Source organism: Pipistrellus hanaki, assembly GCF_964339955.1.
Source record: "Pipistrellus hanaki genome assembly, chromosome: 7".
Classification (NCBI taxonomy): domain Eukaryota; kingdom Metazoa; phylum Chordata; class Mammalia; order Chiroptera; family Vespertilionidae; genus Pipistrellus; species Pipistrellus hanaki.
Genome location: NC_140509.1, coordinates 24,043,401 through 24,067,283, shown reverse-complemented (window position 1 = coordinate 24,067,283; position 23,883 = coordinate 24,043,401). Strand labels below are relative to the sequence as shown.

At 36.4% G+C, this 23,883-nt stretch overlaps 1 protein-coding gene across 9 annotated transcripts in view; it reads left to right on the top strand.

Moving 5' to 3' along the window:
* The window catches only part of KHDRBS2 (KH RNA binding domain containing, signal transduction associated 2), a 522,833-nt gene that overhangs the window by 408,418 nt on the left and 90,532 nt on the right, over positions 1 to 23,883 (top strand). For all 9 annotated transcript variants that reach the window (XR_014795558.1, XR_014795559.1, XR_014795560.1 and 6 more), the window contains exon 7: positions 18,328 to 18,410. Coding sequence is in view for 1 of the 9 variants with exons in the window: in XM_084890368.1 (XP_084746494.1) it covers positions 18,328 to 18,410 (83 nt within the window). In the remaining 8 variants the exon portion in view is untranslated. The remainder of the gene's footprint in view (positions 1 to 18,327; positions 18,411 to 23,883) is intronic.

The following is a 23,883-nucleotide window of genomic DNA, read 5'->3' as shown; positions in this document are numbered from 1 at the left end:
TTCCATCAGCATAGTTAAAGAATCTATACTAGGTGTCTTAATTTGACATTTATGGTATTTAGTCTCCAGACCAATAGTATACTATTATAATAGTATCAAATACTGTAATGTAATTATCTGAAATTCTGCATTATACATATCCAGGGACATATTAGTTGGTATGTCCAAAAATATTCCAGATTAAAACGATCCATTAGCATTTTGTAAGCTGGTATCACCAGCATATCATTATTTGATGGGAAACATAGCCAAATACTATATTACTGGCACAAAAATCTGAAAGGCATTTATAAGAATTGCTAAACAGACATGTACATGTTTTCTAAAATAAATAACAGTCAAAAGTGTCAGTTCAATTCAAACCCAACTGCCTTGATGAATGCCAAAGAAGGCCAGCCCCTGACAACATCTTTCTATCTGCATTCCTTTTGCATCAGATTGGCATTACATCTCTTCCCTGACCCCAGGCAGGGTTTGAAACTCAGACACAGCTTCTTTAGAGAGTCTCACTGAAGACAACAGAAAGACCTGTGCTCTGTAGCACATGAAACTGGTCCGCTAAAAATACAAGGAAACGTATCCCAAAAGCGAAGCTGCTGCAAATTTCATTTCCAACATTTTCAATCCGAATTTTTTGCCTGGATCTCAGCACTAAAATACATTTAATATTATGATTAAACAGGTGATAAAAAATAATAATAATCTTTGCCACTCAATTATTGATAAAATTCTCAAAACTACTCAAGCATTTCTCTGCAGTATTTCCCAAAGTATAATTCCATAAGTGTGTGTGTATCTGCCAACATATTTAGATTGTATGCTTAATGTGAAGGTACTCTATCAAACTAATGATTTTCTATACATTTCTATGATTCTTTATTTCCAATTCAAATAAGTTAAAACCAAGAGCATCGTAAACTATTCCTGAAGTGCATGGTTTTCTATTCTGTTGGCAATGCCTTTTCTTTTAAAAATTCCTCTCCAGAGGGCTGCTGGTGTACTGGGATAAAGAAGAGTTTGAGGCCTTGTTCTTTGTTGTTTCTACACTTGTTTGCAAACCTTCTCTAAGGGGAATAATGCAAATGCTTTTCGAAAAAACAATTATAAATTTCTCTCACCTGCCGTAAGGTCAGAATGTTTAGGCATATCGTGTATAATTGAATTCACCCATTAAAATTACCGGGGCATGCATTTTAAATAGCTCATCTCTTTTTTAGATGAAGTTCAACATTTGGATTTCAAAAAAGTGAGGTGCTTGTGATGTATTTTTAAGTCATTTTTGTGAATAAGTAAACAAGTACGAGGGAAATGAATCTTCTCCAGTAAATCAAGTTTGCCATTTACCTCCTGCCCAAAGGCTCAGACCTTCACAAAAGTTTGGCCGGGCTTAAAAGACAGCCTGTTCTGGGCGAAGACAAAAGTTAATTAAAACTGAAGCAGCAATCCTTTGCACACATTCTGGTTCCTTTAGGCTGCAAGTGTTCATTTAATTTTTGTTGATTAGCCAAATCCTACCATTATGATGCCCATCAATTGTATCCGGCTGCAGCCTGTGCACTGTAACTTGCGGCTAAATGTGCTACCAGGGGAAATGAAAGAGCTCTTGTGTTTTTCGAAATAGCTTGGTGTTTTACAAATGCCAAGTAAGAGCTGGGAGCAAGTGGCCTAGAGATCTTGACTTCATGGGCTTAGAAGGAAAGCTGGCGAACTTTGGGCTCCTCCTAATAACTCCCAGACTAAACGTGATTCTTAAATCTTGAAAACTGAGAAAAGAGACTTAGGAACAGTATGCCCCATTGTATTTGCTTGGTTTGTTTACTGCGTTTTTGTTTTATATCCCACATATGAGGGAGATCATATGATTCTTGTCCTTTTCCAGCTGCCTGATTCCTCTTAGCATGATACTCTCAAGATCGTATTTTAAATTCTGAGCTGCAAAAAGGTTTCTGAACTGCTATTAAAATTGCTTTTCTCGTGTGCGATGCATTAGGAAAAGTACTACATGAGAGGAATGGACATAGCATTTTAGCATTTGCATTTTTAAGAATCACAGAAGGATGGAGTGGCAGAAATAAATGCATAGAGCCATGTGGGAGTGTGAGGACTTTTGGTATTGCAGTGTTAGGTAAGTCAGGACTCAGTATCCATAATAGTTACCAGCTATTGCTAACCTGCAGACACAAGCAGTTGTCTAGTTAAGAATGTTGTGTTTGTTCTTTTGAACAAAGAAATAATGATGATTCCCTTATGCTTTTCCACTGAATTCTTTGAAAAGATTAGAGCTCTTTGAACATCAAAGTATCTATATGCAAAATTTGCATTAATATTTTAGAAAGCTGCTGAGGGAATATTATCTATGACATACACACTGAGCTTTCATTTTAGCCATATAAAACTCATGTATTGAGAGCCAGCATAATTATGTCCATTTTATAGATGGATATAAACCATCTACACAGGTTGATAAATTTTCTTAAAAACATACAACAGGACTTCATTTTATTTTGGACTCTTCTAACTTTTGGAAAAATTATTAACACTTTGGGCCACATATGACACAGTGATAATTATGGAAAGTAAGATGTAAAACATTTAACAAATCCCAACTTGGAGCTTTAGAGAACTATTCAAGATCAGCAAAAATTTATCACTTGCTTCATATGAAACACTGTGCTGGCAATGGGAGCAACTATTAAGATGAAAACCCACAGAGAATCTGTCAAAAACTCATGATCTCATAGAGGAGAGCGGTACAAGGTTGTATTCAGAAGCAGATTGTAAATTCAGATAGCAAGTGCTTCTGGCAAAATGGAATAAATGAACTAAATTTACTCACCTTAAACAAACAAAATATTTAAAACAAAAATTAATATATAGAAGTTAGTATTTGCAGCAGCGAGAAAACTGAGTATAAATTTTGGGAAAAAAGAAGAAAAATTTAGGTTTACTCAAGAACTTCAGAAGTTGAACAACTGTTTCTTGTTGTTGTTTTTATGATTTTACTTTAGAAACCATAGCTGGGATTCCCAGTTATAAAATGGGAGTGATGAAAGTACAGCCTCTTAGACCTGACCAGGGGGCTCAGTTGGTTAGAACATTATCCTGATATACCAAGGATGAGGTTTTACCCATGGTCAGGGTATAATACAAAAAGAAGTGGCCTTGGCAAGTATAGCTCAGTGGTTAGAGTGTTGGGTCACAGGTTTGATTCCTGGTCAAGGATACATACATGGGTTGCAGGTTGGATTCCCAGCCCCAATCTGGGTATATGAAGGAGGCAACTAATCAATATGTCTCTCTCACATTAATGTTCTCTCTCTCTCTCTCTCTCTCTCTCTCTCTCTCTCTCTCTCTCTCTCTCTCTCTGTTTCTCTCCCTTCTACTCTCTCTAAAAAACTATCAATGAGAAAAATATCCTCAGGTTAAAATTAACAAAGATAAAAGAAGCAACCAATGAATGCATAAATAAGTGGAACAACAAATTAATGTATAAGCTTGTCTTTCTCTCTTCCTCTTTTTCTAAAATCAATCAATTAAAAAAAAAAGTGTCAGCCTCCTAACAATATGTGGAATAATCAATAGAGAGTGTTTAGCACAGGTCTCAGAATATGTTTCAGAATATGTCACTCAAAAAATTTTAGTACGCTACTCTGACATATCCAGCAACCAAACAATGGAACAACCAGTTGCTATGATGTACACTGACCACCAGGGGGGCAGACACTCAACCAGAAGCTGCCCCCTGGCAATCAGTGCACTACCACAGTGGGAGCACCACTTGGCTGACTGGGATGAGCAGCTGCTCCTGCTGTGAACCCTGGGCCAACAGGCAGAAACTTGGGCTGTGATCCTCACCTCCTCGCCCCAGGCTCCTCCTCATTCCCTGCTGCCTCCTCCAGATGCCTGCGGGCTGCACCGTACTGTGGCTGGGCTCACAGAGCTGACCTGGGAAGCTGGGAGGTAGGTTCCTGGCCACCTTCGGACTGAGGCCTACTCCGCTGCCTCTCAGTGCTATTGTCCCTAGGCCTGGCCCTCATGAGGTTCCCTCGAGAGGTGAGTGCTCTGGTTCCACCGAAGATGCCAAACCCGGGAGCAGCCGCTCAGAGGGCAGGTGACCTGGATAAGTGGCGCTCCCACAACAGGTTGATCTTCACAGGCCATTGCCCCCCACCCAGTGCACAAATCCTGTGCACTGGGCCTCTAGTTATAATATAAAGTTTAATATGTATGTACTTTTGGTTGTATATAATAATACAGTAACATTAGTTACTAACATTATACTAGAGGCCAGGTGCATGAAATTTGTGCACAGGTGGGGGATGGCCCGTCTGGGACCCCTTGAGGGATGTCCTACAGCCTGTTTAGGCCCAATCCTGGTGGACCTAAACTCTTTTTTGTCAATTCCAGTGGATCAGGCCCAAACGGGTGGTCAGACATACCTCTCACAATCCAGGACTACTGGCTCCCAACTGCTTGATTGCCCCTAACCACTTCTGCCAGCCTGATCACCCCCTAACCACTCCACTGACAGCTTGATCAATGCCTAACTGCTCCCCTTCCAGCCTGATTGCCAGGCAGTTGTGAGGGGGACCTAGGTCTGCAGTGGAGGGCACTTGGGGAAGACCAGACTGGCAGGGGAAAGCAGTTAGGAGCAATCAGGCTGGCAGTGGAGTGGTTAGGGGGTGATCAAGCCTGGTCTCCCCAACTACCCTCCTCTGCAGGTCTGGTTCACCTCCAACTGCCCACAGTTGCCCTCCCCTGCCAGCCATCTTGTGGAGGCCATTTTGTGTTTACATGGGGCAGCCATCTTGTGTCCTGGAGTGACAGTCAATTTGCATATTACTCCTTTTTTTAAAAAAATATTTTATTGATTTTTTATTTTTTCAGAGAAGAAGGGAGAGGGACAGAGAGCTAGAAAGATCCATATGAGAGATACATCAATCAGCTGCCTCCTGCACATACCCCCCCCCAGTGGGGATGTGCCCGCAACCAATGTACATGCCCTTGACCGGAATCAAACCTGGGACCCTTCAGTCTGCAGGCCAACACTCTATCCACTGAGCCAAACCCATTAGGGCTGCATATTACTCTTTTATTAGATAGGATACCTTGTTTTCAATACTGACATAACACCATTTATACACAAGGCTACTCAAGATAAAATCAGAACACAGGAATTCAACCTTGGAAAGAATTATAACATTTGTCAAGTTTTACTATTTCTGTGATGATTTATTGCCTCCTGGTGTTTTTATTTTTCATTTAATCACAAATAAGAAATGAGGCAGGTACTTTTTGGTAAAGATGGAAATAGTGAGTGAGGGAAATTAAGAAATGTTAAGAGCTTAGAAAGGAGATATAAAGGCATAAAATTGGGAGATGGGTTTGTCTAGATACACTTGGTTGCTCTCCAAATAAGTGAAATAAATAGCACATGTGTCAAACACAAGGCCCGCGGGCCAAATCCAGCCCGCCAGGCCTTGCAATGTGGCCCGCACCGCGCTGTCATCACTGCACTCCGCTGTCAGTTTATGACATTGTCAGTTTATGACTGTTCAGTAAACCATTCGGCCCGCGATTTAGGCTGGATTTTAGATTTTGGCCCCTTCTCTGATTGAGTTCGACACCCCTAAGTGGATTAGTGAGTAGAAAGGGCATACCTGTACATAAGGTCAAGGACACAGAAAAAGAACAGCAGATGCTCATGAAGGCGAAGCTGTGTGACTAGAAGAGTCTAATCAAGTAGGTTCAACAGAAATCCAGGCAGAGAGCCTGAATCCTGTAGGCTGACCTGACATGTTCCCCTTGCTGTTCTCTAAATTTACCAATCCTTGCACACACCTCACCACCATCATTTCATTCTGTGACCATTTGCCACTAAAAGTAAGCCTCTATTTATTTGCCTCAGACTTAAGCATATCACAAACTTTTAAAAAACTACCTTTCATCTGTTGTGATGCTCTTTTTAACCCCTGTTTTTCTTTCTTCCTATATATTTAAGTTCCTCCTTGTGTCAAGAATGTTGTTTGACTAGTGTTATTCTTTTTTAAAAAATGGATAGTATCACACATGAAATGTTTCTGGTATCTTCTACCCAGTAATCTTATATGTTCTTAAAACAACTCTTTTTGTCAATTCCATGACAAAAAGAGTTGTTTCTACCCAGTAATCTTGTATATTCTTAAAACAACTCTTTTTGTCAATTCCATGAGGGTTGAAAACTTCCTTAAGGAACCAACCCAGAGGTCATTCTACTAGTTTATAAAGAAATAATGAGAAATATAATAGAACTGACAACATAAGATTCTGCTTTAAAATAGCTGTCTTTAAATCATCAAAGATTCAAACCCGTGGATCTATTTTTTTCCCCTCTTTTGTTGATTCTTTAAAAGGGTTATGAAAGGGATAAGTACAGAGTCAAGAAGTGTTCTCATTTTCTCTGTGTTCATTGCTTTTTGCTATTATATGGATGTTTTTATATTGAAATTTTCTCAAAACTACCAATGATTTTATGTCATTGTCATTAATGGTTTCTTGGTTTTATTTTTTAATACAAAATGCCATCAAAGCTCCCAATCCACCTCACTCACTAGAAGGCAAAATCTCTCTAAATAACAAAAGATAAAAACTAAGGGTAATTTCTACAATAAGACAGGAAAAGATGAAAGGTTGTGCATGGCAGATTCAAAATTCCTTCATTTATACTAGTAAAATCCCAAGTCCTTTAGCTTTTGTTCCTCTATGATTAAGTTTGAATTGAAAAAGAAAACAGACATTAAAAAATTTCTGGGAAGCTTCACCATCTAATATGGTAATCAGTAGCCACATATAGCCACTTTAATTAAAAATTAAATTATTTAAATTGAAATAAAATTAAAAATTTAGTTCATCAGTCTATTAGCCACATTTTTGTGCTCAAGAGCTATACCTGGCTAGTGACTATCATTCAGGACAGCATGGAGCAAAGGAAATGTTTATCATCATGAAAAGTTCTATTGGACAACACTGCACTAGTATAAATGAGGTCTCTATGTAGGAAATACAACATGAGTTTTGACATTATAAGCCAACACAGTGTTACATCTGCAAAGAAATGAATTGCCACAGGTAAAAAGAATAGTTAATAAAATAACATAGCAATTTGAATGACCTTTTGATAGAAAATCTAGCATCTAAATGGCATACTCATGTTTTTAGCCCAAACATCCTCCATTTTTTAGTTATAATAGGACATATAAAAATGTTTACTAAAATCCAATGCTCTACTCCAACATATTTTAAATATTTTAGACTGAATATTTTTAATGTAAAAATGTAAAACTTAAAATATAGCTAGCCTGGTCAGAGTAAAGATGGAGGGACCCTGCTTGCTTAGATAGTCTACCTCCAAGGCTGCTGGCTTCATTCAAGGTAGCCCTGAGTCGCCCACCTCACGGAGAGCTGGGGATCTAAAAAAAAAAGAAAAAAAAAGCAATCTCTGATCAAGAGAAAGGAGAAAGTAGTTTAAAAGAAGAATATTAAATAATAAAGCTCAGACCTAAATTAATTCAGTAGTGAGAACCTTTCCTATTCAAACAATGTCAAAATAAATTTATTTTTAATAACTTAAATTGGATGTTTATATGTTCTCCATAAAAATAAGCACTGTTCAAACAGAAAACATTCCAGCAAGATAAAATTGTTAATGCTTTTAGGACTAAGAACAGAATCATATTTGGGAAGACAACCCATGTTTTTTACTCATTAAATACCAAAGGTTAGAGATTAATAGAAGGACATTGTTATATATTAATATATTTCTAATCATTCGAGTCACAAAAAATTTAGAAATACCTAGCTTTTAGGATTATAATTTTTGTGATATATGGTATATTACCGAAAAATATCAACATAAAAATGAAAATTATCTAACTGGTTTATATAAAATTATTATTTAACTTTAAGACTTATTTGCCTGATGCATAATTTATTAGAAAGTGATAGTTATGTAAAACAAAATATCAAAATTGCTTCATTTATACATGTAAATTATAAATTCTTAAATAGCTTTCTAATTTCAAAAATGGTACTTAATATCTGAACTTAAATACTTTTGGGAAAGAGATATTGAAAATTATTAAATAGATACATCATGTCATCATACTCTTGTTTTATAGAAATAAAATTACTGTTTCAAAAAACCAAATCATGTTAGCAAAAAGTATGGCAGGAGTCACTATAGGACGTTGAATTTGAAACTGTTTTGTTTTGTTTTTTTTAATTTCTCCCCTGCCATATATACAGGTTGAGTTAGATCTTTTGAATCAGTTCAGTTGTGATGGTGTTTACAAGTTAAAGCTTTGGTTTCCTATAACCTAAAATAGCAGAATAAATATAAGCACACAGCAGCAACCTCAAGGTACTATATAGATTATTGGAGATAAAAATACCTTTAAAGTAAAACCTTTCCCCTTGTGAGGCCAGCTGTATGGTTAGAAATGTATTAAGGTAAGACAATGCCCTTCTATTCATCTTTAACCTCTTGGTACTTATGAGTGAGAAACAAGAGTTGTCTTCTCAAACTTGACCCTGTTGTTAGTCATGACAGGATTTATCAATTAAATCTATCTTTGTCCTGTTGAGTGAGTTAGAAAACCTTAGACCCTTATACCACTGTTTTTAAAGCATCTGCTTTGGGAACTAATATGAAGTAGTAATGCTGTCTATGATGTGAAGTACATAAACCATTAACATGTAAAACGGATCCATTAGCATACTAGCACTCTAGTACATTACCCTAAACTTCCTGTTTTATTAGTCCGAGTTCTGTTCATCAACTAGATTGAACATATTGCTGTATGGTTTCTAAGGTGTTAAAAACACTTATAAAAATGGGAGTGGAGCAACCTTACTGACAAATGAACATTCTTAAAAACACACAAATGTTATCAAACTTTATAGCCTACTGGGTGGGGGGTTGGGAGGAACTGAAAGATTACAGGAAACATGATTTTAATTATATCCTAGAAACATTCTATAAATAGCTACTGCTTCCCCTGTCCTCTCCAACTACCAAGTTTTATTATTGTTCCTAGAGGCCCGATGCATGAAATTCGTGCAAGATTTGGCCTTCCTTCCCCTGGCTGCCTGCACTGGCTTCCTTCTAGCACCTGAGACCCAGGCTTCCCTCAGAGAGGGAGGCCCCTCCCATCAGCCAGTTGGTGGTCTAGGCCTCCCTCTGCTGGGGAATTGTGGGGTGATGGCTGGGCCCCCAACCAATTGCATTGTACCTGCCTTGTCATAGTGTGGTCCAGAATGGTTGTCTAGATGGTCATTCTACTGTTCAGCCTTTCGGTCAATTTGCATATTACGCTTTTATTATATAGATGATGATTATTATTATTTCCATCCCCCCAGAGGATATTTTTTCATTAATTTTTAGAAAGAGTGGTAAAGAGAGGGAAATATATCGATTTGAGAGAAGCACATTGATTGGTTGATTCCTGCATGATCCCCAACCAGGGCCCAAGCTAGGGAGGGGCCTGCAACTGAGGTATGTGCCTTTGGCTGGAATCAAACCCAGAACCAGTTGGTTTACAGGCCAATGCTCTATCCACTGAGCCAAACTGACTAGGGCCATTTTATTATTTTTATTAGTCTAGAGTTTATTATGTACAATGGTTTATTATAAAGTTGTTTTAACAGAAAGTTAATACAGTGTTTATGACCAAAAATCACTTACTTGCAAGCTTAAACTACATTAAATAAATTGATCACCAAAAATATAGCTAGATGACCTTTGAAAGTTGTAAAACTTTGGGAATTAATGTACGCTCATTCCAATAGAGGCAAGCAGATTTGAAATCATGTTAACATTCTTCAGGGACCAGAGAGCCTTACGAAAAATATTTGTCTGTGTTTTAGGAGATAGTATATCACAAGTGACAATGTTTATTGCTACTGATAGAAAAGGGTTGCTGTCTGAAATGACCCTTGGGTAAAATAGTATAGAAATCTAGGAAACAAAAGCAAAGCAGAATAAGAAAGAGAAAGCACATTAAATTTTGCTGAAGAGATGAAATTAAAGGCACAAATGCTGGCCCAGCCTTCAGGTGTTCACTAAACAAGGGAACAATATAATAATCTATCTTCCCTTCCACAATTCTGTAAATCACTGTTAAAAGACTCCTCAGTTTCACGTTTTTTGCTCATCTCGTTGGCAGAAGCAGTCTGCCATGGACCTTGACTGACCCTTCACTTTCTGGCTGGGTTTGCCAATAATACAAGGCCCTGACTACTCTTCTCCCCTTCTGTTTCTCAGGACTGTGCTTTCAGCAAGAAACACTGAGGGATAAAGTAGCATCATCCACAGACAAAAAGCAGGTTCACTTCCATTTAAAGATTCTCTAAGCCTATGGTTCCTCCCCATGTAATGCTACCCAAGGCAAACAGATGTATCAACTTGGCCCACGTGTGCTGCACCTGTGGGGTGTGGGACACATGGGAACTCACTCCAACCAATATGAAGCTCTGGCTATGACTCTGCTGGGAGTAATGAAGTCCCTTATTTCTGACCCTAGGAGTTTCGTGTTTTCAGCCAGAATCCATGAAATGGTAACAGGCTACCTTGTTTGTTAATTTATAAAGCCATTAAAATCTCAGGCCTTGCAGAGTCCTTGACAGTCAAAAACAGCAATGCTTTAAATGAATATAGAATAAAAAATAACCCAAAATATTTTTACATATATTTCCTCATGTCTATTTTAATAGCTAAAAACTTCAAACCTTATTTTTATTATTAAAGACTAGAGGCCCAGTGCATGAAATTCATGCACAGGAGGGGCGTGGTCCCTCAGCCCAGCCTGCACCTTCTCCAGTCTGGGACTCCTCCGGGGATGTCTGACTGCCTTTTGCAATCCAGGACCGCTGGCTCCTAACCACTTGCTGCCTGCCTGATCTCCCTAACCACCTCTGCCTGCCTGCCTTATTGCCCCTAACTGCGTCTGCTGCAGGGGACCGTAAGTGGGCAGCTTCACCAGGCTGCAGCCACAGGTGCCCAAGACCGCAGGGTGGGTGGTTTGTCTTTCTCCTGGGCCACAGCCCCATCCACTGTCTCCTGGGACTGCAGGGCATGTGGCGTGTCCCTCTCCCAGGCCACAGACTGGCTAATCCCCATTCCTCTCTCCCAAGTGTTGAGTGTCTGAGTCATTAGGATGTGATGACGTGAGGGCATGACAACCATTTGCATATTAGCTCTTTTATATAGGATTACATAGTCAAATGATTTTTAAATAGTCATGAGAATTATATATCTTTCCATTACTGATACTGGACCTTTAGTAAAACAACGAGAAATTAAGCACTAGACAGTGTCAGAGACTGGGTTTGAATTCTGGCCAGGCCACTTGCTGACAGGCTATGGCCTCAGGAAATTATTTCCAAATCTGTAAAATGGGTATAAAAATACAGAATATTCCTTATAGGTTGATTTATATTTTTAATGAAAAAAACTGTGTGTATAAGCACTTCAAAGCATCACTAAGTAGCCTCCATTGCATGCTTATTGTATATGGATCCAAATGTTGTTCAGTTTAATGGAATATTATTAATTTCATCTTTAAATGTACATGTACATAATTTCCATATGCACTGCTAAGGTTTGTTATTTAATTTTCCTGGGCTGCTTTAAAAGTTAGAATTAGCCTCCTGCAAGATTAATTTTGAAGTGTATAGTATGCATATGCATGACTGTCCTAGATGGTCTTACAGTTCCTTGCGAGCTTTGAATTTCCAAACAAGTTAGATACCAGGAATATGTCCTTTCCCGCCTTCCCATTGAGTGCATATTTATATGAAAAAATTGTTGAATAGCTACAGTCTACCCAGGAGATGAAGATGTAATAGAGAATCTTTCCCCTTATTAGAGAGTTATTCATTGATTTCCACAGAAAACTTTCAGAAATGGGAAATATTGCCTCATTGCAGAGCTAAACCATTGTAGTGATTTCCCACTGCCTGGGTGGACCCTCATACTATAGGAAGGCTTTGAACAGATAATGACTTCCCACAGCGAGTAAGTGAGCTGGCCTACCGCATTAGTAACAAAAGCCACGTTGGGAGGCATCCATTGCTATGCTATTCCAAACCAGCCAGTGGTCCATGATAGGCAGCCATTCTCTCCGTGGAAAAAAGAGATGTAAGGCACTATTAAAATTCTATTTTATGAGAAACTCGTCTATTTGACATGAAGCCAAAAACGTATGACAAAATATGTAGGGAGATTTTACATAAAAGCAGCATTGATCAATTACAACCTAAGGTAATATTGACTATTAAAGCATATGCATTCTATGTTTAGTTTTTGTCTTAATACTTTTTTAAAGTTTAAATTATTGCAATAAAGTGCTTTCGTAGTAACATGAGGCTATATATGTGAAATGCGCATGCAATGCATTTTATGGTTTAACTCGTTACAAAGGGAACATATGCTTATAAGAATTAACCACACTTAATAAAGAAAGTTAAATGTCAAGTTTCTATCTGACCTGTTAATTATATGCAATGACGAAGGGCAGCATTTGCAAATTGCTTCTGTGCCTAGTATTTTAGTGTTTGGTGACAAATTTATTATTTTGACCCTCATAATTAAATTACTTAATTCTGGAAGGTTTTATGATTCTTGATTGCATGCTTGTCTTTATTTTCTTTTTCTCTTGATTGTATTAGACATTTCCACATTATTTCCTTTTATTTTAATACCCACTGACCTTTTACAGAAAATAAAAACCCCAAATGAGAATGACCAAATGCTAAATCTGTCACTAAGGCCTATTAAATTTAAACGTCTTCCAAGAAAGTGTGGGTATAAAACAGAATCAGGATGACATTTTAATATCATTAAAATTTTCTAAAATTTTCTTCTGGAAGTCACAATAACTTACTCATATCACAAGTTATTTTTTATTCTCTTTAGCTGAAAAAAATGTCAGTTTTATAGTTTCTAATATCACTATGATGTTTAACTATAGCATATATATATATATATATATATATATATATATATATATATATCTTATGGTCCAGTTTAGCTTATTAAAACAAAATTCATAATCATTATCCAAATTGTCAGTAACATAATTTGCAAAATATGTGTTGAGAGAAGTGCTAAACCATTTATGTGATGATTCTCTTTTCTGAGTTACAAGAAATCTTCAAAAACTCTATAAATGGGTGTTGATTAGAAAAATTATATACCTAGAGGAAATTTAATACATATTCTATTTGTGTTCCCATTTATTGTGAGAGAATTTTTTGATTTGGTATCTGTGGTTAGTGTACACATGGTATAACAGAGATCCTCACAGGTCAACGTTTAGAAAATACATTTGCATGTGGATTTTGCAGCAGGCTGTTCAAGTGATACACCTTTTTTTTTTTTTTTTGTAATATAAATTTAAACTGATTTTCTTTTTATAGTGGGGTCTTATACAAAATATGATTTTAGCCGAAGCCTGTTTGGCTCAGTGGTAGAGCGCCGGTCTGCGGACTGAAAGGTACCAGATTCGATTCTGGTCAAGGGTATGTGCATTGGTTGCGGGCATATCCCCGGTGAGGAGTGTGCAGGAGGCAGCTGGTCGATGTTTCTCTCTCTCATCGATGTTTCTAGCTCTCTATCTCTCTCCTTTCCTCTCTGTAAAAAATCAATAAGATATATTTTAAAAAATAATAAAAAATAAAAAAACAAGATATTTTAATTTTTTATAATAGCTGATGTCTGTGCCTTCATTGCTCAATGATATAGAGACCAATTAAAGAAGGTTTATAATATTGCGTTCGTGTTGAGCATGGTGTAGCCTAAGCTTCTCTCTTCTCAGTAAACACTCTGAACAATGATTATTTCAATTGTCAGCTATATGTTGATGGCTTTTAGAGCTATAGCTCTAGCCCAGACTGTCTGAGCTTCAAACTCCTTATATCCAATTGCCTAAAACCATCTCTCCATGGCCTCAAGGTTATCTGCTGTTATCCCAACTGCCTGCCAGGAGAGACTTAATCTTATGGAAGAAAAGACCATCAGACAAAATCCTTCACAAGTTTCCATACATAATATCACCAGTTCACCTCCTGTCCCTGCAGGCTCCCCGGCTGTGAGAGGGGGCTCGTGGGGCTGAGGAACCCCCAACACACACACACACACACACACCAGCCAGGGCCCTACCTACTTCTTTAGCCCAACTGCCTACCATTTCTTAGGAATTCTGTGCTTTTGTTACATCCAAATACTAGCAGTTCACCAAACACAGTGCTCTCTTTCATGTTGCAATGCATTCATACTCAGTGTTCTTGAAAATTGATATACATTCACACTACCCATTGTCCACCTAGAAAATATATATTTATGTACAAATAGCCATCTCAAATAAGGCCTTACCAGAGAAATTGTCCTTAAAACCATCAGACAGGCTTAGATATTCCTTCCATTGCTCCCAAAGCACCAATTACATACTCTATTGAAACATTTTCCATTGGTATTTCATTTTTCTAGTCCTCGGAGGGTCTCTTGTGGGCCAAGAGCAATGATGTACTAGAACTGATGTGTGCTGGCTCATGAGAACCTTTGTAATATTTTTAAGAATGTTGGCCCTTGTCTGATGGCTCAGTTGGTTGGAGCATGGTCCCTTGTGCCCAAAGCTTGCAGGTTCAATTCCTGGTCAGGGCACAACTAGATTGTTGGTTTAATCCCCAACTGGTGTAGATGAAAGGCAACCAATTGTGATATACCAATGTTTCTTTCTCTCTAAAATCAATAAATACATCCTTGGATGAGGATTAAAAAAAAAGAATTTTGTGAATTGGTTGTTAAACATAGCTGTTATTAAAAATTAAATTACATTATATTAAAGAAAAAGCTAGTTAAAATTTAAAAACAATTATGAATTACAGTCTATACTCTAAATAACCAAAATGATATATAATGTGTTCATTTATATCTTTCCATATCTGTTTTTAAGGACATCATGGTAATAGCCTGAAATTAGCCATAGTAAGAGTATTTACAACACAGATATTGGAAATTCTAAAAGACAGGACTTGACCTTTTCTTATGATGAATATACATACTCAAGAAAACTATGGAGAAATATTAATAATCCATATTTATCTTAAAAGTGTGTTATGTCAATAACCTTTTCAATGTGAATTGAACACAAAATTATGAAAGTATTATTCTAGTATGTGGAAACCATTTTTCAATTTAGAAAAAAGTTATTCCCAGCACTGACAAATAAATAAAGTTCTGACATACATATTAGAAGTTTACCTTTCATTTTACTTTCCAACATAAATGAAAATATCAAAGATTCCTATATATTCTGTGAATTTTTTGTGTAAGTGATGAAGAAAAATATAATAGTCTTCCACAGACCAAATGAAAAGCTATTCTGTATAAATAGATACAATACTACTATATAGGCATCATATGAAATATCTATGTTTCAGTGGTGACAGATTTCAGGCAATCCATATCTACACTGGATGAGAAAATTTCCTTTGTTCTAATTAAAAATTCAATACATATTTATTGAGTGATACTATCAGGAATACATTATGCTAAGCACCACAAGTATATGTTTTAAGAAGTTTAAATTCTAAAAGGAGGCAAAGATGTAGGAAAATGCAGTATGTTTGCACATTCTAAATATTGGTGAGAAAAAAACTCACAGGCTATTATAATTCACAAGGTAGAAAGTTGCCATATGCTTAAAAGGAGATGGAAAAACTTCCTGAAGGTGGTGTAATACAAAATGGCCTTTAAGTCAGTAGATTTTAATAGATGGAAACTACCCCGTACATCAGAGCAAATATATTAAGAAATGGAAATCATGAATGAAAAAATTGAAGTCAAACTCTGAAAGCCTCATATATAAATAATAACATTATGTAAAGGGTAGAACAGATGAAATAATAAAAAATGAGTTTATGAATGTTCTTAATTTGATGAAATATATTACTCTTCAGATTAAATGAGCTCAAAAGTCTTAGTCAAGACTAATGTGGAAACTTACATCTCACAACATCTTCACATTTTTGTTTGTATTTCTGAACAAGATAAAGATTTATAAGCCTGTTGCGCGGTGTGTAGAAATCCTCCATTTCAGAGAAAGCAACACACCAGCAAAGGTCCATAGGCATAAAAACTAAAGGTTTTTTCCCAAAAGTTAAGGTGAGTAGCTAGTTAGAGTAAAGCCAATGGCTACTAAGAAAAGTAAAACTAACACACAAAGGCACTGATAACTACAGTGTATAATTGTTAGCTTGCTTGTACAATGTGCAATGAAAATGCACATTAGCTTTGTTAGCATTAATTTAGTCAGGTAATCAAACTTATCTTACAACATTTTACTTATGAGATTTAAAAGCCATCGAATGCACAACAAACCAAAGTCTTTATTTTGCTTCTTCCTTTTTTTTTTTTTTTTTTTTAAGCAATTTGACTATACCCATTTTGCAGGAAGTTGACTACAATTTAAGGGTCCTACATTTTACAGTTTTAATCTTAATTATACTAATAGAGTATTTTGCTAATTAGACCTTGAGACCTTCCGGATGTCCTTCCAAAGCCATGGTGGTGGGGCCAACACAGAGGTGGTTAGGGGTGATCAGAACAGGAGGGGAGGGCAGTTAGGGGTGCTCAGACCAGTGGTGGGGGAGGGCAGTTGGGCACAAGCAGGCCGGCAAGGAGGGGGCAGTAGGGGGCAATCAGGCTGGAGAGGGGGGCAGTTGAGGATGAGCAGGCCAGAGGGAGAGACATAAGGGGGCAAGCAGGCTGGCAAGGGGGGGCAGTTGGGACTGAGTAGGCAGAGTGGTTAGGGGTGATCAGGTAGGCAGGCAGGTGAGGGGTTAGGAGCCACTGGTCCCTGATTGCAAGAGGGAAGTCAGACATCCCCCGAGGGGTCCCAGATTGGAAAGGGTGCAGGCTAGGCTGAAGGATACTCCCCTCCCCCCTTGAACAAATTACATGTACGAGGCCACTATTCCTATATAATAAAAGGCTATTATGCAAATTGGCCAAAAGGCAGAACAACTAGTGGCAATGACATGCACTGACCATCAGGGAGCAAACACTCAATGCAGGAGCTGCTCTTGGTGGTCAGTGTGCTCCCACAGAAGGAGTATTGATCAACCAGAAGTCAGGCTCATGGCTGGCGAGTGCAGTGGAATGGCAGGAACCTCTCCCACCTCCGCAGCAGTTGGACATCTCCCAAGGGCTACTACAGTGTTTTTCAACCGCTGTTCCGCGGCACACTAGTGTGCCGCGAGATGTTGCCTGGTGTGCCGTAGGTGCAGACAAGACAAGAATTTTATAATTTTTCACTATTTTGTTTACTTAATATTTCATAATAAAGTAATTATAAAATACTTTCTTTGTGTTTATTTGATTCCTATTCAAGAGAATTACTTTATATATAGTCAATATAGGCACAGAGTTAAATTTTTTAACATTTTCTAATGGTGGTGTGCCTCGTGATTTTTTTCATGAAACAAGTGTGCCTTTGCCCAAAAAAGGTTGAAAAACACTGGGCTACTAGACTAGGATAGGGTACAGGCTGAATTTAGGGATCCTTCCACTGAGTGCACAAATTTTGTACACCAGGCCTCTAGTGATTACTATAAATGGAAGAAAAAACCCCTCCAAATACAGTTATAACAAAAATGTTAGCACTATTATTAAGTTGTTATGATAGTTTTCATCTACCCATAATGTTTTCAATAGAAAAACATATTTTGAATTTCTTAAGTTGTCTTCATTAATATCAGTCAAAATTCTAAATAAATCATGGAATAGGTATTGCTACTTCAATGGTATACTGAGTTTAATTATTAAATACTAGAGACCCGGTACAAGAATTCCTGCACGAGTGGGGTCCCTTGGCCTGGCCAATGATCAGGACCAATTGGGGAAGTCTTGGCTAGTCCTGATCGGGGCCAGCAGGCTAGGGAGAGGGATGGCAGGAGGTTGGCCAGCCGGATGGCTGTGGGAGTGCACTGACCAACAGTGGGCAACTCCTGCATTGAGCATCTGCCCCCTGGTGGTCAGTGCATGTCACAGCAACAAGTCAATCAGTCAACTGATCATAAGGGTCAGTTAGGCTTTTATATATATAGATTACTATGTAATCCATGAAATATTATTCAAAGTTATGAACATTGTTAATCTAGTAAAACATGATACAGTATAACTAACCAACATAAAAACTAAATCAAGGTAACAGTATGTAAAATCTCATTAAAGAAAAACAGATAATCAAATTAATTGCTAATAGGTCTTTCTACCATTTTCTGCCTCAGGGATATGATGATGGCTACGGGGGTGAATATGATGACCAGACTTATGAGACATATGATAACAGCTATGCCACCCAAACGCAAAGGTAAGGCATTTGCTGTCTAAATAATCCTTTCCCAGATTATTTCTAATCTTGTTATTTTGTTTCCTATCTCTGAATATCAGTTATGTGATGTGAGAGTTTCTGGTAGAGCTTTTCTCCATTGTCTGTCTGAATTATGAAGTTGCTTACTAGACTGTGATAGGTAAAAGATAATAGTTTTCAAGTATTAATAATGAAGTAGTAGTGTGTAATTTTCAGAACAGATAATTATCATTAACAAGCCTATACTTAATGAAATTGTTATTTTTGAAGATTGTTTTAGTGAGCTCATAATTAAGATAACAATAAAAACAAGTTACTTGTTTGATGTAGCTATTTTTTCCTAAAATATAATTTTTATTTGTAATACAAAAGATATAGAAAAGGTTATTGGTGCTCTGAAAAGAGGAAAATTCATAAAATAATTTAATGAATCAAGAATTCCTCTTTCTTAATGGAGTCACTAAATGATTACTGAATATAATTTGTCAGATTGACTCAAAAATCTTGATATCAATAAACTTTTATTTTTTTTAAAGCTGGATTTATTTAGATGTTATTTACATACAGTATGTTTTGACTGTTGTGGTACAGTTTGGCAAATGCAAACTACCAAAATGAAGATACAGGGCCTTTAAATCAATCCAAGATGTTTCCTTCCAGCTCTTTGCAGTCAAGTTTTCAACCCAGGCCTTGGAAACCATAACTTGTTTTCTGTTCCTACAGTTTTGCCTTTTCTAGAATGTCATACAAGTAATATGAAGCAATATAATAGGTGGCTTTTTGAGTCTGGTTTCTTCACTTAGCATAATGTATTTGATATTTATTCATGTTGTATGTATCTGTGTTCTGATTCTTTTAATTACTGTGCAGTATTTTGTTGTAAGGAGGTACTACAGTTACTTCATTCACCAGTTGGAGGATATTTGTTTTTTTGCAGTTATGTATAATATATAAACTTGAAATAAAACATGAATTTTTAGAAAAATTAGTCACTCAAATTTTCTTCTGAAAAAAAATATTTCGCTTATTTATAAATTTTATGAAAAAGTAGGAGTCAATATATAATTAGTTGATTCTCCTATTTGTGGTTTATAGAAACCAGTAAAACTGATTGCCACAAAATCATTACAGACTTGATCATTTATTGATCAACTTTATTGGCACCCAAAGAAGTTGTATGATTTATTAAGTAATATTTGGAGGAGAGAATATGGCAAAGAAAGAAGCAACTGTAAGGTCATTTTGGAGTGAAAGGAAATCTACATGTATTGCACAAGTGTTTTTCATGGCCTGAGGGACAACATAGTGAAAGGGGTGAAGGGAAAGTCTATTTAAAGAGAATACTATAGACAATTAGGAGAAAGAGGAGTGAACTGATACCTTTAAAGCTAAGCATAACATAAGATAATCATTAAGGAAATGACCATCTTCAACTTTAAGTAATTGGTGAATTCATAGTAGATTAAATAGAAAAGCCATCATGAACTAAAAGTGTTTATTGTGGGTAATACTTTAATTGTCCCAATTACACATTGAAAGACAGCACACTTTTTTAGGATTGAGGAAAGTTTTGTGTCACATCACAGACAGTAAACAGAGTGGTATATGCAACTTGGCTACATATTTAAAACAACTCCTAATATTTTCAACTGGAATCCCATAGCATGAAGATTCATATAAGAATAAGCCTTCCTTCCCCTGGCTGCCAGCACTGATTTTCCTCTGGCACCCAAGACCCAGGCCTTCACTCTGGCCAGAACTTTCAGTCTGCTCTCCGGCAGAAGTGATGCTCCTGTAGCTCCCTTTACCCCCACAACCTCCCCGTCATAGTAGGCATCCTAATCCACCTGGCTGCTTCGTGCCTGCATATGCAAATTAACCTGCCATATTTGTTGATTTGATTTGCATACTCACTCCTGATTGGCTGGTGGGCATCACAGAGATACAGTCAATTTCTATATTTATTTTATTAGTGTTGATGAGATTGTTATGTATATCAGTACATAAAAAATCCTATATGATAAAGAGGTAATATGCAAATTGATCATCACTCCAACAAACAAGATGGCCACTCCGATGTGAATACAAGATGACCTCTACAAAATGACCAACCCTACCCCCCGTGTACGAATTTCGTGCACCAGCCCTCTAGTATTGATAATAATGTTATTTAACTTGTTTCAGAAACTATTTGGTAAAAGACACAATTATCACACACTACAAACACAACCAGAACAGAGTAAAATAATTTCTTAAAGTAGCTCTACAGAGTTACATTCATCTTATAGAGATTTTAAAATAATTTTCTGGAAATTAGGAACTTTCTAAATCTTTCTTCTCATTAAATTTAAATGGGCTTACCTAAGTTGAATAATTGAACATAATTATGTTTAAAAAGTAATGGCAATATATAATAATTTGGGGGGAAATGTTTCTTGTTTTAATGAAATATGATTTAAATGTCAAAGAACACTTTCTACGTCCTTCTACTAGCTTCTTTTTTTTTTCTTTTCTGTCTATTCAATTTTCTCTGATTAAATTCTTCTCATCTTTCTAGGTTTAGCTCAAAATCTAATTCTTCTGAAAATATTTTTCCTTAATTCTTTATTTAGGAATAACATGTTTCTAAATTCCAATAGCACATTTCTCTATGGCACTTTCTATCTGTCTTACATTAGAATCATTTGTGTACATATCCCTTAAATTTCTCCATAATTTACAAACAATATGACTATTACTAGTTGTCCAGAATTCTTGCCTGATCCATCCCTGTGTCCTTTCTGTATCTCTCAAGACTTTCGTGAGTTATATGTTGAATATATGATTGTTGAACATGTGAATGTCAGCCCTAATGTATACCTACACTATGAAAATTCAAAACAAGAGCTTCATAACTCTAAGAGAATAAACTATTCAGAATTTTCTGTATCATATTTACTGACAAAATATTTATGTATTTTGAGATATGTTAGTGCTAAACAAGAAAGGATAAAGAAAGCAGGTCATGAATTTCATTGTAATGATACTAATATTCTGTATTATTATGAGTATAAAATAATCTATATAATAATAAGTATAAAGTATCTATTTTAGTGAAGACATTTTCAATACTAGTCTAATGTATGGAACACTAGAGGTTCTTAATAAAGATTTGAATAAATAAAATGAAAATAAGTGAATGCGTTAATAAATGAATGAATGAATGAATGAATGAAATTAGCACTATAATTTCAGAAAATTGTGGAAAAATTCTTAACTATAATACCAGTTTGTGATAAATATGGATAAGCACTGAGAAATTTTATTACATAATATACTTAATATCTACTTTTATATTATTTCTATTGATCCAATGATGCCAGCAGAAAGGAGATTAACAGTGCAGTTAAATAAGCATTTTTTTATGTAACCATGTATGCCAGAAAGTATAACATATATTAAATACCTTTTAACATTTGCTTCTAATAATTTGTTCATTGAGTCATTTGTAAGCTATGTATATATTTAAATAAATATAAATAAAACAACTACTATAGAATAGTCAACTACGAAGAATTAAAAGAGAAAGCTAATTTTCTACAGGAATTGTTTCTTTTCAAATCATAGCTCATTAATTGGACTTTAAAAGGTATGATTTGAATATATGGAGGAAAATGGAGAAAGTTTCTAAAGAAGTGGAATAAAGAGGACTACATGAGGTTAAAGTTTCTTCATTTACAAGCAATATGACTATTATTTTAGTATTGTTATGGTCAAAATCAGAAGAAAAGCTAATTTAGTATCTTGAAGGTAAAACAATAGATTATGAGTGACTTAACAGAACTAGCAGACAAAAATCCTTAAAGAAAATGGTCTTTAATTGACTAGTCAGCACAGGTGAATACAGCATTTATGGAGATTATGAAGTAGAATCTGGCAGGTGCCTAAATGCAATAATTATATCATATTTAATAGAGAGTCTAAGGGAAGTTCACATGGTATGTGCAAAGGTTCACCTGGAGTTCAGAAACTATAACAATTTTAATTAATCTCCTCTTTTCCTGTAAAGTGTCTTTAGTTCAGGAAAATTTCAAATGGAACAGAGAAGGAATTTTATTGAAAATTCCTAACAGCCAGTTCAACTAAATGACAGGAAGGACTGGTCTCTGACCATCATTTCCTCTTGCTCTGTGTCTTTGAGGAGAAAAGTTAGGCAATAGATTGATGAGTTTCTTATACAAGCTTCAAATTGCAGGCCTAGAATTGCAGTTTCCAAAGGAACTCAATTACTTGAAGTCTTTGCCTCAAGACAAGATACATCCTGTGATTTACACCTTTAATTGGACCAAATATTAAATTCTATTCATGTTCTGATACCCCATTTTTAATGTACTCTTCAAAGTTATTAATGTTTTCAGAGATCAATCTTCTAAAATTATGCAAATTCACAAGGTTTTACAACCAATTGCTTTTTATCAATGCCCAGATTTTAAGCAAGAATCTATACTAAACCAAATCATAGATGTAGAAAAAAATAACTTTCATATACAGAACTTATGAATAATAATAATGTAAATGAAAGGCAAAAGATCAATTCTGACTTAACAATAATTTACAATAAATTGAATATTAAATATTGATCATTTATAATTCTCCAGTATAAAATTTAACTACAGGTTGATGATATAATAAGCAAAATATCAAAATGAAAGTGTCTACTTTTCTTGAAACATGAATCAGGTGAGATACTCACACAACCTAGGAAGAGAATCCTCTTTTCTATAGATTAATAAAGGAAGGTGCCAAGAGTGCAAATATACATCTCTCTCTGACATATAAAACAGAAGTTCCCAAATTTCCAAAGATGAAGCCCCTTTTTGTTCTTTTCTTTATATATATATTTCAGAGAGGAAGGAAGAAAGAGAGAGATAGAAACATCAATGAAGAGAGAATCATTGATTGGCTGCCTCCTGCACACCCCCAACTGGGGATCCAGCCCACAACCAGGGCATGTGCCCCTGACCAGAATCGAACCCGAGACCCTTCAGTCACAGGCTGATGCTCTATCCACCGACCCAAACTGGCTAGGGCTGAACACCTTTTTGAATATCTGTCTACATACCAGGGCCTATACAGCAAGAGGGGAAAATTAGACTTTTAAATTAGGATAACCTGGAGAGAGTTTAGTAAGACTATTTTCAGTGGCAGAGTATAGTGGAACCACAGGAACAATGTATTCCTCTGGGGCTAGTTTCCCCAGGACAAGGTGTTTGCCATCAAAACTAGGAGTGAAAGGCAGACACAGAAATCTGTGAGAAAGGTGTCCTGTCAGGAGATGCAGAATGACTGCCATGGCCATTTCACAAATAGGACAGACACTCCAGGGAGTCAATATCCAGACCTCACTCCACTCTCCTTTGTCTCCTCCCATTGCTCCCGTTGACTGAATTCATTCAGAGGCAGAGGACAAGAGGCCCAGTAGATGAAGTTGCCA